Source organism: Salmo salar, chromosome 20 (genome assembly GCF_965601325.2).
Source record: "Salmo salar chromosome 20, fSalSal1, whole genome shotgun sequence".
Taxonomy (NCBI): Eukaryota; Metazoa; Chordata; class Actinopteri; order Salmoniformes; family Salmonidae; genus Salmo; species Salmo salar.
In genome coordinates, this window is record NC_138310.1 from 30,649,440 (window position 1) to 30,668,418 (window position 18,979).

The 18,979-nt window shown below is 41.4% G+C and overlaps 1 protein-coding gene across 3 annotated transcripts; it reads left to right on the plus strand.

Annotated features, from left to right (window-relative positions):
• Positions 1-14,642: 14,642 nt before the first annotated feature.
• Positions 14,643-18,903, plus strand: enkd1 (enkurin domain containing 1). Of its 3 annotated transcripts, none has more exons than XM_014161483.3 (8): positions 14,643-14,852; positions 15,620-15,720; positions 15,811-16,035; positions 16,279-16,451; positions 16,707-16,892; positions 17,221-17,360; positions 17,552-17,688; positions 17,880-18,903. In XM_014161483.3, the coding sequence occupies exons 2-8, from the start codon at positions 15,636-15,638 to the stop codon at positions 18,038-18,040; spliced, it is 1,107 nt and encodes a 368-aa protein (XP_014016958.2). In that variant the 5' UTR covers positions 14,643-14,852; positions 15,620-15,635; the 3' UTR covers positions 18,041-18,903. The 3 variants fall into 3 exon arrangements, with proteins under 3 accessions (XP_014016958.2, XP_014016955.2, XP_014016956.2); XM_014161480.2 differs by lacking the exon at positions 14,643-14,852 and adding an exon at positions 15,006-15,149; XM_014161481.3 differs by lacking the exon at positions 14,643-14,852 and adding an exon at positions 15,147-15,274.
• The last annotated feature ends 76 nt before the right edge of the window (positions 18,904-18,979 follow it).

The following is an 18,979-nucleotide window of genomic DNA, read 5'->3' on the forward strand; positions in this document are numbered from 1 at the left end:
GCCAGGCAGGGAGGTAAAGACATCTGACTGACAGGCCACAGAGCTCCTCAACAGGCACCTGGTCGTCTTCGATAGTCACAGCTCCTCCTCCATAGGTAGGCTGGATCATTCACTACTGAAATGTAGTACCCACTTGGGTGATGTTTCGGCAACTGTAAAAGCACCAGTAAGACCACTACAACTCAGCAGTGGTCCAGAAAAGCCCCCTTGCAGGCTATTCTACATTGTAGAATAATAGTGAAGACATCAAAACAATGAAATAACACATATGGAATCATGTAGTAACCAAAAAAGTGTTAAACAAATCTAAATATATTTTATGTCATAGATTCTTCAAAGTAGCCACCCTTTGCCTTGATGAAAGCTTTGCACACTCTTGGCATTCTCTCAACCAGCTTCACCTGGAATGCTTTTCCAACAGTCTTGAAGGAGTTCCCACATATTCTGAGCACTTGCTGGCTGCTTTCCTTCACTCTGCGGTCCAACTCATCCCAAACCATCTCAATTGAGTTGAGATGGTTTGTGGAGGTCAGGTCATCTGGTTTGTGGAGGCCAGGTCATCTGATGCAACACTCCATCACTCTCCTTCTTGGTCAAATAGTGGTTAGAGCGTTGGGCCAGTAACTGAAAGGTTGCTGGATTGAATCCCTGCGCTAACAAGGTCAACAACAACAAAAAATATGTTGTTCTGCCCCTGAACAAGGCAGTTAACCCACTGTTCCCTAATAGGCTGTCATTGTAATTAAGAATTTGTTCTTAACTGACTTGCCTGGTCAAATAAAAATAAATAAACTAAGCGCAAACCAGATGGGATGGCGTATCACTGCAGAATGCTGTGGAAGCAATGCTGGTTAACCAGCATCTATTTGCTTATTAGAGCTGTTCTTGCCATAATATGGACTTAGTCTTTTACCCTGCATTGAATTCTAAATAAATCACCAAGAGTGTCACCATCACACCTCATGCTTCACATTGGGAATAAGTCTCTTCTTCTTATTGGTGTCCTTTAGTAGTGGTTCCTTTGCAGCAATTCAACCATGAAGGCCTGATTCACACAGTCTCCTCTGAACAATTGATGTTAACATTTTTCTGTTTCTATTTTACTAGGCAAGTCAGTTAAGAACAAATTCTTATTTTCAATGACAGCCTAGGAACAGAACTGCCTTGTTCAGGGGCAGAACACAGATTTGTACCTTGTCAGCTCAGGGATTTGATCTTGCAACCTTTCAGTTACTAGTCCAACGCTCTAACCACTGGGCTACGCTGCCACCCTGTTACTTGAACTCTGTGAAGCATTTATTTGGGCTGCAATCTGAGATGCAGTTAACTCTAATGAATTCATCCTCTGCAGCAAGGGTAACTCTGGGTCTTCTTTTCCTGTGGCGGTCCTCATGAGAGCCAGTTTCATCATACCGCTTGATGGTTTTTGCAACTACACTTCAAGAAACTTTCAAAGTTCTTGTAATTTTCAGGATTGACTCACCTTCATGTCTTAATTTAATGATGGACTGTCATTTCTATTTGCTTATTAGAGCTGTTCTTGCCATAATATGGACTTGGTCTTTTACCAAATAGGACTATCTTCTGTATTCCACCCCTACCTTGTCACAACACGACTAATTTGGCTCAAACGCATGAAGAAATAAAGAAATTTCACAAAAACATTTTAACAAGGCACACCTGTTAATTGAAATACATTCCAGGTGACTACCTCATGAAGCTGGTTGAGAGAATGCCAAGAGTGTGCAAAGCTCTCATCAAGGCAAAGGGTGGCTACATGAAGAATCTCAAATATAAAATATATTTTAATTTGTTTAACACTTTTTTGGTTACTAGATGATTTGGGCTCCCGAGTGGCGCTGTGGTCTAAAGCACTGCATCTCAGTGCAAGAGGTATCATTGCAGTACCTGGTTTGAATCCAGGCTGCATCACATCTAGCTGTGATTGGGAGTCCCATAGGGCAGCGCACAATTGGCCCAGGTTTGGCTGGGGTAGGCTGTCATTGTAAATAAGAATTTGTTCTTAACTGACTTGCCTAGTTAAATATAAACAAAAACATCCATATGTGTTATTTCATAGTTTTGATGTCTTCACTATTATTCTACAATGTAGAAAAAAGTAAAAATAAAGAAAAACCCTGGAATGAGTAGGTGTGTCCGAACTTTTGACTGGTACTGTATATTACATCATATGATTTTCTTTTCATCAACAAGTAATATTATATAGAGAGAAAACCCTGCAGAGTACACGGTTTCTGATGTGGGAACTGGCAACTAGACCAAAATCAAAGAAATAAAATATATAAATACATTTGCAATGCTTGTTATTTTGACCATTACAACTGTCAACACAGGAAAAAATACCACAAGGTAGCACACACAGACATTTATGTAAATGATTAATGAGATACACAGAATGAAACAGCATGGTAATGGAGATGTTTTTGGGGGGAATTAACAATGCATTCAGCTACAAAGACTAACCTAGAAACAGCAGTCAGAATTTATTCAATCATATCAGGAAAGGGCAACATAAAATATTTAGTCAACATGTAATTAATCATTAGTTTATGATAAAACAGCTTCAATCAAACAATTACTTTATTCACTGTTTTTGGTCTATCTTGTGAGGGATAGTGTTCTGGTGGTTTCCTTTTGATAAACACCTGTCAAACAGCAACAATTACTTGAATAATTCAATGGATGTTTTGTGCACAAAGGTGATGACTAAATTATTAGGCATTTTCCAATCTGACCTCTCTATGTGGCCCTATGGAAATTGTCTTTCTGGGCCGGGTGTTAGTTCAAATGCAGTACCGAAGAAAAACAGTAGGAGCAGTCAAAACCGTGCTTCAAGACCGGAACCCTGGCCCCTTGACTGTTACAAGTACCCTCAATGGCAGTGGGTGCAGTGTGTAGTAAGTGCAGCATAGTTACTGCAGTCTGCAGATATACACTGAACAAAAATATAAACTCAACATGTGAAGTGTTGGTCCCATTTCATGAGCTGAAATAAAAGATCCCTGAAATTTCCACAAAAAGCTTATCTTAAATTTTGTGCAAAAATTGGTTACATCCCTGTTAGTGAGCATTTTTCCTTTGCCAAGATAATCCATCCACCTGACAGGTGTGGCATATCAAGAAGCTGATTAAACAGCATGATCATTACACAGGTGCACCTTGTGCTTAGGACAACAAAAGGCCACTCTAAAATGTGCAGTTTTGTCACACAACATAATGCCACAGATGTCTCAAGTTTTGAGGGAGCGTGCAATTAGAATGCTGACCACAGGGATGTCCACGAGAGCTGTTGCCATATGATTGAATGTTAATTTCCCATAAGCCACCTCCAATGTAGTTTTAGAGAATTTGGCAGTACGTCCAACCGGCCTCACAACCGCAAACCACATGTATGGCTTTGCGGTTGTGAGGCGAGCGGTTTGCTGATGTCAACGGTATGAACAGAGTGCCCCATGGTGGCGGCGGGGTTATGGTATGGACAGGCATAAGCTTCGGACAATGAACACAATAGCATTTTATCGATGGCAATTTGAATGCACAGAGATACTGTGATGAGATCCTGAGGCCCATTGTGTGCCATTCATCCGCCTCCATCACCTCGTGTTTTAGCATGATAATGCACAGCCCCATGTCGCAAGGATCTGTACACAATTCCTGGGAGCTGAAAATGTCCCAGTTCTGCCTGCATACTCATCAGACTTGTCACCCATTGAGCATGTTTGGGATGCTCTGGATTGATGTGTACAACAGCGTGTTCCAGTTCCCGCCAATATCCTGCAACTTCGCACAGCCATTGAAGAGGAGTGGGACAACATTCCACAGGCCACAATCAACAGCCTGATCAACTCCATGCAAAGGAGACGTGTTGAGGCAAATGGTGGTCACACCAGATACTGACTGGCTTTCTGATGCATATCTGTATTCCCAGTCATGTGAAATCCATAGATTAGGGGCTAATAAATGTTTTCAATTGACTGATTTCCTTATATGAACTGTAACTGTTATTCAGTTGTCAAGTTAGTGACTTTGTCGGTAGATTAAGTGCGTTTTCATACCCCTCTAGCGACTTTTATTGGTAAATGAGTATAAACAAATGTTGCTACTTTTTAAGGCTGCCCCAGTGACTTTTGGTTGATTTAGCGACTTCCCTGTTTGTGTGTGTGCCTGCTCGGCTGAGCTCCACTGTGCTGCTAGCGGCTTTACCTCTGCCGGCTGCTGCTGTGTGCACCCCTCACTTGCGCCCCTTCCCCCTCCTCCCACCGCTCCCTCCCCCACATCTAGGTCCTCTCCAGGCTGCTGCACCACAGCTCTCCAAGGCATAAATAATAACAATTCAAAATATATTTTAAAAAGTTATCTATCTTACTGTTTTTGTGTGTGCTGTCTAATTATTTAATTGGTTCCTTTTTATTCTTCTTTAAACATTCTATTTATTTTTTCTTTAGAGAATTTATCATTACTTGAGAGACTGAGGAACAGCATAAGCATAAAAATAAAGATTTTAATGCACGTGTGCAAATTAACGTAATGACATCACTACTACGTCATGACTTCGTCAGTACTACATCATGACTTCATCTTGCGACAAATTAAGCAACCAACAGCTACTTTTCTTTAAAAATAGTTGGCAACATTGTTATTATTGGGCTAGCTAACCATAAAGATAAACCACTAGAGTTACTATGGTGGCAGCTAGCAAAACGATTAGCTGACTGTCGCTAAAACTCCAAAATAGCACTTATATATGAAGCTATATTTGGACATAAAATTCATAACAAAACAGGTTAACAATAAGCCTCTTAACTATAGACATGTTAGACAGGCTAAAACGAAAGGTATATTGTTACAACAGCTAGTTAGCTAGCAGTCTGAATGTACTTTAGCTAGCTAACCACATGCTAGCAGCTGATGAATTCTTGAGTAAACAACACATTTTGCAATGATCCCAAGTTCATCAGTGTTTCGATTACATATCTTCACATGTTTATGTCTTCGTTATCATGTCATGTGTGGGGGATACTTGCTGATACAGACATGAAATGAATTGACAGGATCAGATTAGTGCTTCACCAAAGATATTTATAACTAACCCACTAACCCAAGATAGTTCATCTGTGTCGTTTACAGTGGGAGCAAATGAAGCATAGTGGGCAGAATAAGCAGAAGGAGGTGGGCAAAGCCAAGCACGAGCTAGTGAGATCCTATTGGCACGCAGCATGTATTTGCATATTTCCGTTAGGGAACACCTCATCTGTGAAGTTTACATGCCCTTACAAAAATGTACCATGGTAGTACAATTAAAAAAATACCATGTTTATTTGGTCACTACCATGGCAGGAAAAAACCATGGTATTTGCACCAGTTCCATGGTATTTTCCTGCCATGGTAGTGACCAAAAAAACACCCATGGTACACAAACGAACCATGGTAGTACAATGAAAAAAATACCATGATTTTGTACTAGCAGCATGTAGTGAAACATGAAAGAATGATAGTTGTTGCAATGTATTACAACGGTCTGTGTCCCACCATTTTTCTGGTAAAGTAACCAAAAACATTGTACTCACTTAATGCAACATTGACTACTCGCACTGCAATGGTAACGCGTAGGCCTAATACCCTCTTAAACCCCTTTAGCTCATAGTGAAAAACCACAACACACATGGTCTAGTAGTGTAGTGTACCCTCTTAAACCATGGGACCTGGATATGGTATGTTGAGAAGAATGAAGGGAGTCTGAAACCTTGAAGATTTAAAATAGTCTATCTGGTGCGTCTCTCTCATTCAACTGACTTGGCTACTCTTATACAATTCTAAATAGCCAACACACACAAAAAAACTATTTGTAAAAAGGTATTAATTATCATCTTATCTCACAGATACATTTTCATCATGTAATTCTCAACATATCCCTAAAAACATTAAGTTACAATGTTTCCCTTTGTTTACGCTGTGTGAACGTGTGTGATGACTATGACAATTTCCCTCATTAAAATGCAAAACAATTTCTAACATTTTTGATATGCGTTTTTCTGGATTTTTTGTTGTTGTTATTCTGTCTCTCACTGTTCAAATAAACCTACCATTAAAATTATAGACTGATCATTTCTTTGTCAGTGGGCAAACGTACAAAATCAGCAGGGGATCAAATACTTTTTTCCCCCACTGTATGGCCGTTCATGAAATAAAATTTCAGGCAACACTGTAGGCTACACCTCAGTAAGCATGGACCGACACTTACGCTTTTTGGACTTCTTTCTTTAGTGCAGTCCTGACCGGCCCTGATTTCAACGTCCACGGACATTGGTTTTTGGTCTGGTGTGGACCAAATAAACAACCAATCATAGATTTCTATGTTTGGTTCCGATTTGGTGAGGTCCAGACCGGCCTTGACTTCAACGTCCACGGACATTGATTTTTGGTGAGGTATATTTTTGTAAGGGTGTGCACTGTGTTCCTAATAGATTCTAGTTTTGGGAACAGAAAATGTATTGAGATCAGATAAGAAATTTAGAAGAATGTCGGCCCAGTTTCCCCTAGTTCCATCCTCTCCCACTACCCGCGACTGGACTTCCTCTCCCGACTTTATTTGGTGGTGAGAAAACCTTCTTCTTCTTTGGTATTATGGCAGTCTGCAAACAAATATTATAGGTGCATGCCGCCACCTACTGTGTTGGCTATGTATCAGCCTACTATTCTGTAGTATGAATTCATAGCACTTGGTGAAAAAATGTAAAAACATTTGAAGGCCTTTCTGATCCTTCTCCAGTGCAGTAGCCTGGGAGGACGAGACATGTTCAAAGCATCTTGTAACTCTTCTGCAGTCAAATCTTGTACACCCAAGTATTTTGCTGCCACCACAACATCTATCCTCTGTGATTTACGTTCCATTCCTGCCGAACAACTGACAACCATGGCCATGAACACCAAAAAAACAATCTTACTGAAGCACATGTTATTCCTATCACTCTATAGGCCTTGGCCTTGGGATTTTCTTAGGATCCCTCACCTTGAACCCATTTTCCTCTAGTACTCTTTTCCCTGCCTCAACATATGGCACCTTCTGCACTATGACCTGGCAACCTCAACCTGCCTTTCTCTCACCGGACACCTCTGATCTCCAACACCATGAGTACCCCTACAGTTTACACACAATACTTTTTCCACTAATACTACACACTTCTTTGTCTCATGTCCTGCACACTCTCACATATAGGAATATCCCTCCTACACACTGCTGCCACCTGACCATAAGTTTGACACCTAAAACACTGTAATGGATTCGGGACAAAAGCTCTCATGGGATAACTGACACATCCTAACTTTATCTGGTAAAGACTCTGCATCAAAACTCAGTGGTACAGACAGTTTCAAACACGCTCTCCACCAGGTCTGCGTCGCACCAAACAGCGGGCGTCACAGACACCAGGAATCTTCAACTTTCAATGACTCCCAGCTCCAGAGCTGAAAGCAAGTCACAGTTCCTGTTCTCAGTTGCGTGGTGTGGAACCAACGCTCCCTCTGGACAGCAGAAACTCAAAAAAAATCAGGCGGGTAGGCGGGTACGAAGTCTGGGGAGCAGGAGGGAGACAGGAGGAGCGGGTAGCTGCATAGTGGCTATTCAGCATCCTGATGATCTGGGGGTATAAACTATTGGCCAGTCTGACAGTTTTTGCCTTGATACTTCTATCCTGCCCGTGTCTGAGTGATAAAAGAGGTCCATGATGATCTTCTTGGCCTTCCTGCGACACCTGGTGTTGTAGTTGTCCTGAAGGGCGGGCAGTGAGCACCTAATGGTGCATTCGTCTGAGCGTACCACCCTCTGTAGAGCCTTGCTGTCATTGGCGGTGGAGTTGCTGTACCAGGCCACGATGCAGCCCGACAGTATGCTCTCGATGGTGCTCCTGTAGAACAGGGTTTCCCAAACTCGGTCCTGGAGTCCCCCCGGGTGCACATTTTGGGTTTTTCCCTAGCACTAATCAAAGCTTGATGATGATTTGGTTACAGCTGTAGAACACTGTAAGAGCCCTCGGGGACAGGACACATTTTTTGGGCCTCCTTAGGTTGAAGAGTCGCTGCCGTGCCTTCTTCACCACAGCGTCCATGTGGTTTGACCTTTTCAGCGGCGGCCCCATTGATGAGCATGGGGATGTGTCCAACCTGGTTCCTCCTGAATTCCACATTCAGCTCCTTTGTTTTGTTGATGTTAAGGGAGAGGTTGTTGACCTGGCACCACACCATCAGAGTGCCTACCTCCTCTGTAGGCCGTTTTGTCGTTGTTTGTAATCAGGCCTACTACTGTTGTGACGTCACCGAACTTGATGATGGAGTTGGAACTGTGTGAGGCACGCTGTCATGGGTATACAGGGACTACAGGAGGGGACTGAGGACACACCCTTGTGTGGCCCCCATGTTGAGGAACAGTGTGGAGGAGGTAATGTTGCCTACCTTCATCACCTGAGGGCCGCCTGCCCGTCAGGAAGTCTACGACCCAGTTACATAAGAAGGAGTTCAGTCCCAGGGTTGTAATCTTTGTGATTAGCTTAGAGGGCACTATGGTATTGAAGGCCAAGCTATAGTGGATGAACAGCATCCTCACATATGCATTCCTTTTGTCCAGGTGGGTGAGGTTCGTCTGTGGATCTTTGACTAGCCTCTTGAAGCACTTCATGATGATGGAAGTGAGTGCTTCGGGTCGGTATTCATTCAGTTCCTTTCCCTTTCTTGGGCACCAGGATGATAGTGGACATCTTGAAGCAGGTGGGGATAACAGCCTGAGCTAGAGAAGTCTGAAAACACAACAGCTAGCTGGTCTACACATGCTGTGAGGCTTGGGATACCGTCAGGGCTGGCAGCCTTGCGAGAGTTAACAAGCTTGAATGACTTGCATAGTCCTCCATGGAGACCATAAACACGTAGCCCTCGTTGTCCTCAGGGGCTATCCTCAGCAGCTCAGAGTCGTTATGCTCGAGTCGGTAGATTTTTTTTCCCCGCTCGTCCGGTAGGGCGGCATTGGTGTCCGCGACGTGACTGGCTTTCTTTTTGTAATCCGTGATCGTTAGAAGCCCCTGCCACATATACCTTGTCTCCGACACGCTGAATTGCTCCTCCCCTTTGACCCTATACTTGTGTCTCGCCATCTTGATTGATCTGCGTATGTCGTATTTGTACTGTTTAACTATACAATTGTCCTCGGTCACCTTGACATGTTAACCTTTCTGGCGCAGGCGTTCCGCTAGCGACCCACCTCGACAACATCCGGTGAAATTGCAGAGCGCCAAATTCAAAATACAGACATAGTTATAATAAACATTCATAAAAAATACAAGTGTTATACATCGGCTTAAAGATGAACTTCTTGTTAATCCAGCTGCTTTGTCAGATTTCAAAAAGGCTTTACGGCAAAAGCATACCATGCAATTATCTGAGGACAGCGCCCCGCTTACAAAAGCATACAAACATTTTACAACCAAGTAAAGGAATTACAAAAGTCAGAAATAACGCTCAAATTAATCACTTACCTTTGAAGATCTTCATATGGTTGCAGTCACAAGAGTCCCAGCTACACAATAAATGTTTGTTTTGTTCGATAAAGTCCCTCTTTATATCCCAAAAACTCAAAAACTTTGTTGGCGCGTTTTGTTCAGTAATCCACTGGCTCCAAGGCGGTCAAAACATGCAGACGAATACATCCTAATAGTAGCGGTAAAGTTCGTCGAAACATGTCAAAGGATGTTTACAATTAATCCTCAGGTTGTCAATTGTCTAAATAATCAATAATATTTCAACCGGACAATAGCGCATTCAATAGAAAGGAAAAACAACGAAGGGCACGCAATCGGTCGCGCGCAAACCAGCTCTGCATTCTTCCTCAGTACACTGACAAAACGGGTCTCATTCTTCTTCATTTTTCACAAAACAAGCCTGAAACAATGTCTAAAGACTGTTGACATCTAGTGGAAGCCATAGGAACTGCAATCTGAGTCCTAACCCATTAGATACTGTATAGGCATTCAATTGAAAATACCCACATCAAAAAAATCCCACTTCCTGGATGGATTTTCCTCAGGTTTTCGCCTGCCATATCAGTTCTGTTATACTCAGACATTATTTTAACAGTTTTGGAAACTTTAGAGTGTTTTCTATCCAAATATACCAATTAAATGCATATGGGCCTGAGTAACAGGCAGTTTACTTTGGGCATGCTTCTCATCCAGACGTCGAAATACTGCCCCCAAGCCATAAGAAGTTTTAATAAGCAGCATCTTTCCCAACAAGGCTGCCATCAATCTACGTTTTTTGATTGGGGTACGTTTTGAAAAGCACAATCTTTGCATTTTTATGAATCCGGTGACTGAGATGGGGAGGAGCAAAATGGAGTCGTGGTCAGATTTTCCAAAAGGAGGACGGAAGAGGGCCTTATACCCTTGTCGAAAATGCGTTTAGCAGTGGTCAAGTGTAGAATTTCTACAAGTTGGACAGTCAATATGTTGATAGTAGTTGGGGAGGACCTTAAGTTACTTTTGTTAAAGTCCCCTGCGACAATGAACACTGCCTCCGGGTACTCGGTATCCAGTTTGTTCAAGGTCCAATGAACATCTTTGAGGGCATTGTCAGAGGAAAGTCTCAGAAAAACAGAATACGTCAGTCGTCACTAGTTCGCACAGCCACAAAGTCATAAACCCTGCATATTTCTACAATTTGCCTAAACCTAACCTTAAATTAAGACCAAAAAGCTCATTTTTGTTTTCTTGAATTTTTACAATATAGACAATTTTGACTTTGTGGCTGTGCTATCTAGTGGATACCTGAGACGTCTCGCTCATTCACCTTCCGTATCTAGTTCAACATCCACTCAAGGTCAGGGAACATAGAATTAGGAATTAGAATACTACACTAAACAAAAATAAAACGCAACATGCAACAAATTCCCCAGATTTGACTGAGTAACAGTTCATATAAGGAAATCAGTCAATTGAAATAAATTCATTAATCTCTAATCTATGGATTTCACATGATTGTGAATACAGATATGCATCTGTTGGTGACAGATACCTTTAAAAAAGTAGGGGTGTGGATCAGAAAACCAGTCAGTATCTGGTGTGACCACCATTTGCCTCATGCAGCACGACACATTTTTTCACATAGAGTTGATCGGGCTGTTGATTGTGGCCTGTGGAATGTTGTCCCACTCATCTTCAATGGCTATGCGAAGTTGCTGGATATTGTCTGTAACTGGAATATTGTAACGAGATAAAAATGTCTCATAATTGAGTAACAATCCTTCTGCATTAAAACGTTGACTCACCAGCAGGATATGATTATTGAACCAGTTCTTAAAAAATAAAGACTTGTTTCTATACAAAATGTCCTTATTGTTCCAAATGAAATACCTATGCAGGGAAAAATGATGTTTATATATTAACGACCACGCTATGAATACTTGTCTAGAAAAGCAGATAATTTTGCAGGAATCTTATCAATGTTATAGTTACGAAGTAACATAAAATTGAGGCCACCAAAACGGGAGAAGATATAATGAGGGATGAAATTCCAAATTGAAGTTGGATTCTATAAAAAATGTTTAGCCCAATTTATCTTAAAAGTATTATTCAAAGTAGGAAAATCAAATAAATTCAGACCACCATCTTCATATGAGTTCATAACGACAGATTTCCTAATATAATGCGTGTGATTTTTCCAGATTAAGTTGAAAAGCACCTGGTCAACAGCTTTACCTATTTTGTTGTCAAGATATAGGGACTGGGCTGCATAAGTAAGTCTGGAGATACCTTCAGCTTTAGAAAGTAATACTCGACCTTTCAAGGATAAATCCCTCTGCAACCAATGGTTGAACTTATTTTATTTTTTTCAATAATAGGTATAAAATTTAATGAGCATCTTTCCTGTTGATCCTTAGATATGGTAATCCCAACGTATGTTACTTTTTCCTTGACTGGAATATTGCATATAGAGGGTATCACACAGTCTTTAACAGCAAACAATTCACACTTGTTAAGGTTTAGGCAAAGACCAGATGCTTTTGAAAATATATTTATCACATCGACTGCTCTAGGAATCTGGTCAGCATCTTTCAAAAAGAGGGTTGTGTGATCTGCAAGTTGACTTATGATAATATCTCTGTCAACAATAGAGATCCCTTTTATATTGTTGGATTTAACAGAACTTGTAAGAAGTTGGGTTGCAAGCAGGAAGAGGTAAGGCGAAATTGGGCAACCTTGCCTAATTCCTCTTATCAAATCAAATCTAGGAGAAGTGCCATGCTTTAATTGAATTGAACTGTTCCCATTCATATAAAGAGTTTTAATAGTACTACAAAATAATTCCCCAAAACCAAATTTCTCAAGGGAGAGAAATAGAAACTCATGTTCCACTGTATCGAAGGCTTTATAAAAGTCTAAGAAGAGAATAAAACTATCTTCGAAGATTAAATCAGAATAGTCAATAAGGTCTAACACCAGTCAGATATTATTAGATATATGTCTATTCCTCATGAAGCCAGATTGGGTCTCTTCTATAATTGAGTCCAATATTGCCTTCATTCTTTTTGCTCATATTTTGTAGTCATTATTGAGCAGACAGATTGGACACCAATTATTGAGTAGAAGCAAGTTTTTCTTGGGCTAAGGTATTAATGTAATCAGACTGAGTCAAACTGGGAGAGAGAGCATTATTTGTAATGCTTTCAGAAAAGACCTCCAACAGAAATGGGGCTAACTGTTGAGAAAACGTTTTGTAAAACTCAGCAGATATACCATCAGTCCCAGGATACGTATTATTTTTAAGGTGTTCAATAGAATAAATTATCTCTTCAGCTATAATAGGGTCATCACACTTTTCCCTCTCAGCCTCCCCAATTGATTTCACATCCCCCAGAGAGTAAAAAAAAAGAGTTGAGGAAACCTCACAATACTTAGAACTATATAAATTCCTGTAGAAGTTGTAACTAAAGTTAGAGATTAATTTGGGATCATCTGTGATGAGACCATTAATAGTTAATTGTTGAATTGTATTATTTTTAGAGTGGTATTTTTCTAACCTGAAAAAATAAGATTAATTTTGTTCACCCTCCTCTAGCCACTTCTTCCTAGATCTGACAAAGGCTCCCTCTGCTTTCAGTTTATACATATCATCCAACTTGTTTTGTAGCTCAAACAGAACAGACTTGTCCTCCTCTGAGACACTTTCAACAGGCTTTTGAACAAGAGAGGTGATCTTTGTAATTACACTTTCTTCTTCAGCTCTCCTTGTCTTGGCAAGAAAACTCCCATATTTTCTTAAATATTTTCCAACCTCATATTATTACTGTGTGAATTGTCACTTATAGCTTTGTTCTAAAAGTGTGTAATTAAATTGTTTATCTCCATCTTGACCAACGCATGTTTTAATAAAGCGCTATTAAGCTTCCAGTAGGATGCTTTGCTAATGCCATTAACAGAGATAAAAAGTTTCATGTCAATATTAATAGCTCTATGATCAGTAAGGTGAGTGGCAAGGATGTTAACAGAAATACCCTGTTTATCAAACATTTAGATACCAGCCAAAAATCTGTGTGATTGTCTGGAGCGTGCCATGTGAAAGACTTGTCATTAGGAAACTTTACTCTCCAAATATCTATAATATCAAACCTTTCCATAAACTGCCTCAAACTTGTATTCATAGAAGAGGACTGTCCCGGAGGCCATCTATCAATTAAATTATTCGGAGAAATATTAAAATCCCCACCTACTATAAGTAAAGCATTCGGGAACGTGGTTATAGAGCTGGTGCCAGCTGCTGCTGCTGCTGCTGACGTCACGGAGCTGAACCGTTTGTCGCGTGTTGCTGCTGGATTCGTTGAGCTGACCTATCTGCAAGTGATCTCGACGATTAATTCTGCTTTGCCATTGAGCTGAGGACTGAAAGTGACTGACAGCGAATTAACTCTATTCCTCCTTAATATTAGGTGGCCCACGCGAGATAACTCTTAACGTGTGCAAACATTTAAAAAAATCCCATTTATTTATATTATTTCAACAGTTCCGGTACTACTCAGTTATTCATTGTTGAGTGAAATGTATGTGAAAAATATAAATGTATGTTGGGATGTCAATTTTCTAACTCCTATCACCAAAGAACATTCAAACGACTTTGTTCTCTGCTGAGTTGAGGAACGAGCGGACCTTATTATAAGAACATCTTTAGACATTTCATTATGATAATTGAAGGGTCACGATAGGACTTAGATAAGTTGTAAGTGCAACAAGTACTGATATTGTATCATAATATCACTCACAGCGTTCCAAGAAAACATCGGAGACATTTATGGTCTGTTTACAAATATTTTTTATATTTATACATAATTGTTTTATAAAAACCCGTATAAACTGTATTTATAATTATATGGCAATATTTTATGTTTAATATTATTCAATTACACAATTTCTTATATATCACGTCGTACTTTTATTTTCCTGCACAAGTAAACACAGGAAATGCATCACCTTTGCCTCTACTGCCATTAATTCCAATTAGACTTGTTTTGGATTTCTCCTTGACCAAAATTGATCCATTATGGAATTTTTAGGGATTCTGACATAGCCCCTTTGTTAATTTAATAGCATCTCTATGTCGGGGACATCCAGGTGCTCTGTGGTAGATCGTCGTCAGCCTCAGTATTATCACTGAGGTTCTAAACTCAGAAGCGCAACATCGCAAGACTTCCGGGAAATGATTGCGAAAGAGACCGAACAGACCAGGCCGGGGTTTGAGAAGTCAATGAGACAAGTGAAAGATTCTTCCTTAGTTGTTCATTTTCTCGAAATCTAAAGGTACAACCTAGATTCGAGCCAATGTCTTAAGTATCTGAACATGTTATTACTCCGACTTTGTGAAAGTGACAAACTGAACCGTTTCAATTATTCCTCAAAAACAACTTTATATTGAAGGAGTGCCTTTTATTTCACGGCGTGCACATGCGCAGTTCGACAGTTAGACCAGATGAAGTGTTTGTGCGCATGAGTTTAGTTAGCCAACAAGTGTGATCGGGATTTCTATTGGAGAAGCGTTTCAGCCTATCTTTATATTGTACTGTATTTGATGTTATAGTTGCCTCTCACGTATATGCGGTAGGTTACACTGTTGCCATGGTGAGGGATTTGTCTTTAACACTGCGTCATTACTGACTGCTGCGTGTTGATTGGGCTGCTAGTGCTAGTTACAGTTGGTTTGAAGTCTGGAGTATTTTATAACGGTAATATTTGGCAGAAAACTGTAAAACAGATTCTAACTATTGTGTTTATTTAGGCTAGCGAATGTTCGCTGTAGTTGTAGGAACAATACCGTTAGATATCATCAGTCGTCAATGAATGCATCGATATCTTTTGCTAGCTAGCTCACGTTCGCTAACGACTGCTTTTTCTCTAAACCTGCAACAGTAGGTCATGGTCAGCGTGTAACAAGTGTTTTCTAACTGGCATTACATTTGTTGCTTAAATGATAACGTTACTTTCTGAAATGTGAATTCAGTTAAAAACCTATGCGAGTAGTTAGCTAGATAGCCCAATTGTGAATATCTGTGGTCTCTGTCTCGCAACAGCCACAGGTGTTCAGTGATGTGCGAGGGTCCCTCCATGATATCTGGGCCCATACCCCCAGATCCCTCCCTTTTTCCCGAATACTACAAACGTCCTGCCTCTGGTAAGATAGCTAAAATGTACAGCATTTTAAAATCCCAATAATTGTTGGTACAGCATGTCACATGGTGTCTTCCGTACTTCCTTATCCCAGCCAGGGGTCGTCTGGAGGGGAACGCTCATGGGACCCTAGCCCTTCTTTCTGGTCCCCTGGCCCCGGACCCTGTGTTGTACCCAGGCTGCTACAGCGCCCGTGCCCCTCGGCACCCCCGCATCGGCCCAAATGCCACACACATTCTGGAGAGGGGCCAGAGAGGGGTGGTGGGGGCTCTGCTAAGACTGGAGGGGGTCTCCCTCAGTCCCAACCCCTCTAAGCACAGTAAGTCCAACACCTACTGTTTCGTGGTAAGCACAGGTCAACACCATCTTCCACTTTCCTTGCCAAATTCAAAGCCACATTTGTGGTTGTAGTGGATGGACTGTTTGTCATTGTAGTACATTGCATGCAAGGGTGGTGACTGTCATTTACTATACAGGAAAATACATTTAAAAGGTTCAACAGAAACAATATGGGACTGTGTTACCTTTCTCTCATTCCCTGTATTCTCTGTTTGTCCCACAGAGCAGCTGGTGCGTGACTACGGAAAGGAGAACGTGCGTCGGTTGAGGGAGATCCAGAGACGCTGCAGAGAGCAGGAGGCACAGAGGGAACACTCCCGTCCCGTCCCGGTCAAAGCCCTGTGGAGCTCCCCTAAATACCAGGACATCCCCTCCAGGGTCATGGCCCAGCTACAGGTGAGGGGGACTGGGAGATAGGCAGCCCTTTGTTTAGTGCACTGGGGGCTTCCACACCAAGCATAGACCTGTGCCAGTTAGTTCAAATTATAAGGATGTCCAGGGATGCTGGGCCCTCTTCCTATAACAAACCAGGGCACCACCAGTGGTATTTTTATTTTTGTAATAATGTGGGATCGATTCTACATGGCTGTAGTGATGACCATGTCACATACCATCATCTCTTTACTTCCTCTCTCTCTCTTCCTTCTGCAGGAGACCAGCTCCCCTATGAAGCCGGAGTGTCAGAACTTTTTAAAAGCACATTCTATCTGTGGTTCTGCTGGCCCCCCAAGACTAAAGCATGCTCTCTCACCCTCCCCAAGACCAAGCTGTGCCCCATCGCCATCCCCCTCACCTCGCTCAGCCTCCCAAAACCATACAGGGAAACAGAGTTTACAGGTGAGATGAACTGACTGAATTAATGGATGGACTCCAACTGAAATGTAAACATCTATTCCTCCAATCAATCAGTGTGTATTTTAGCTGTGTATTTGCACATCTACCTCCAAACCTTGCCCTCTATGGTTGGAACCTCCACAGCTGAAGGTTGAGACATCATCTTTTTATTCAACTTCCATTTACCTCCAAATGTGGCTGAGCAGAATATCTCTTCTGTACTGTCTGTTTTCACCAATTACCAATATCAAAAATGTGGTATGATTATTTTATGATGTGCTATGCCCTGAGCCCAAATGCAAACTTAATTAATTTGTATATTCTGTTGCAGGTGCAGGGCAGGATGGTGGACTTTGTGAGCCACAATGCGCAGGCTGCAGGGAAGACAGTCCTCCGTCGCTCCCAGTCATTGACCAACCTGAGGAACAGTCAGCCCCTGCCCAGCGCCATCAAGGGACAGGTGCCTCAGTAGTAAGTACACTGAACCAATATACATTATCCTCTGTAACTGCACTTAACAAAAAGTCTATCTTGCATTCAAAAGTGTAAGTCACTGGATGTAGCAAATCTTCACTCCAGATCCAATAATTCTGCCTCATAGTTAACAAAGCATACTTTTTTCTGACACTATGAATCATTCTCTCTTTCCCTCTATCTATCAGCCTTGAGGAGCGGAAGGAGCAGTGGCGACGGGAGGAGGAGGAAAAGAGGAGGAGCATTCCTGATCCATCCATCCCAGCTGGTCACACCCTGATGCCAGAGAGGGAGAGACAGGAGACCCTGGAGTCACTCAAAGAGAGTAGGTCTTTTACCACAAACACTTTTACATTATTTGTCTTATACCTATTATTTTTCAAGTTGCTTAGTATGTATACATCAGCTCAAATAGATGGTATTTACTATTGAAAAGATGCTGTGTATTTGTGTTGAACCTTCAGACCAAGATGGATGCTCTTATTTATTCTTTCTCTTTCGTCTCTCTTCTTCCAGCCCATCGGTCTCTGGTGAGTGAGCTGCTGTCTCTTCCAGTCAGAGCCGACTCTCTGGGTGTCCGTTCCCGTCGTGCTCAGCTGGACCGCAGGCTCTCTGAGGTGGAGGAGGCCATCAAGATCTTCTCCAGGGACAAAGTCTACATCAAGACTGACTCCTAACACAAGAGGAGGCCTGCCTGGATCTTATTCACTAGGCAAGATCATGGGAGAAAACATTCTGAAAGCCTGGGAGACACTATTTGAACTTGTTCCATGAAGGCTCTTTTTATTTTTTGTTCTCTCCTTTGTGCCTACTGAACATGATCCTGCAGTCTGAGGCTGCTGGGAAATAGCCTAGACTCTAGAGCTATTATTAGTGTAATTTACAAACAGGGGAATTGTAAAATGAAGTGATTTATTTCTCCTGTGACACTAAGCAGGTTGCATTGACTAGTGCTTGAGTACCAATGGCCTACTACTGAATGTATTATAGTAATAATACATTTATTGTATATAGCGCTTTACATTACAAACAAGAATCTCAAATTCGCTTTGAAAACAAATGTAGGGATCTGGCAGTTCATGGTTGATGGTCTTTCACAGCTTCAGATGTAGAGGCATTTGGGAAAGGCAGTCAGTAGCAGTAGCTTGAGCAGAAGGAGCATCGATGATACAGACCGGCAGGGACGTCAGATACTTTTCTTAGGAGGGCAATTAGGCAGCCCTACTGTAAACCAAGCACTTCTGTTGGCAGAGAATGTACATACCTTCACTGTAGTGGTGTGTGTAATGTCCATTTTAGCTGACTCAGAATCATATCACCTTGGAACTGGCACAAATGTGATGTTTCTCAGTTACATCCAAAGTGGGTTTATTGTCTGGCATTTGTCATAAACTGCTATTTATTGACTGTGACTGTAATTAAATAATTATGTGTGTAGTACTTGAATTCTAGTTTTGTATTTCATTAAACTTTGAGGGTGTTTTATGGGTCTTCGTCATATGAATGTGAGGACCAGAGACTCCTCTATATGTCACTCAAACATTTGTGTCCGACCTCTATTTTTCAGTCCTTTTTTATGTGTGTACCGTATTCGCATAATACTACCCGCTCACTGG

What these genes read in the sequence shown, in the direction of transcription:
- enkd1 (XM_014161480.2), top strand. An exon ending in AAGGGACAGGTGCCTCAGTA is followed by an intron (nt 17,361 to 17,551) that starts GTAAGTACACTG and finishes TCTATCTATCAG; the next exon opens with CCTTGAGGAGCGGAAGGAGC. An exon ending in CCTGGAGTCACTCAAAGAGA is followed by an intron (nt 17,689 to 17,879) that starts GTAGGTCTTTTA and finishes CTCTTCTTCCAG; the next exon opens with CCCATCGGTCTCTGGTGAGT.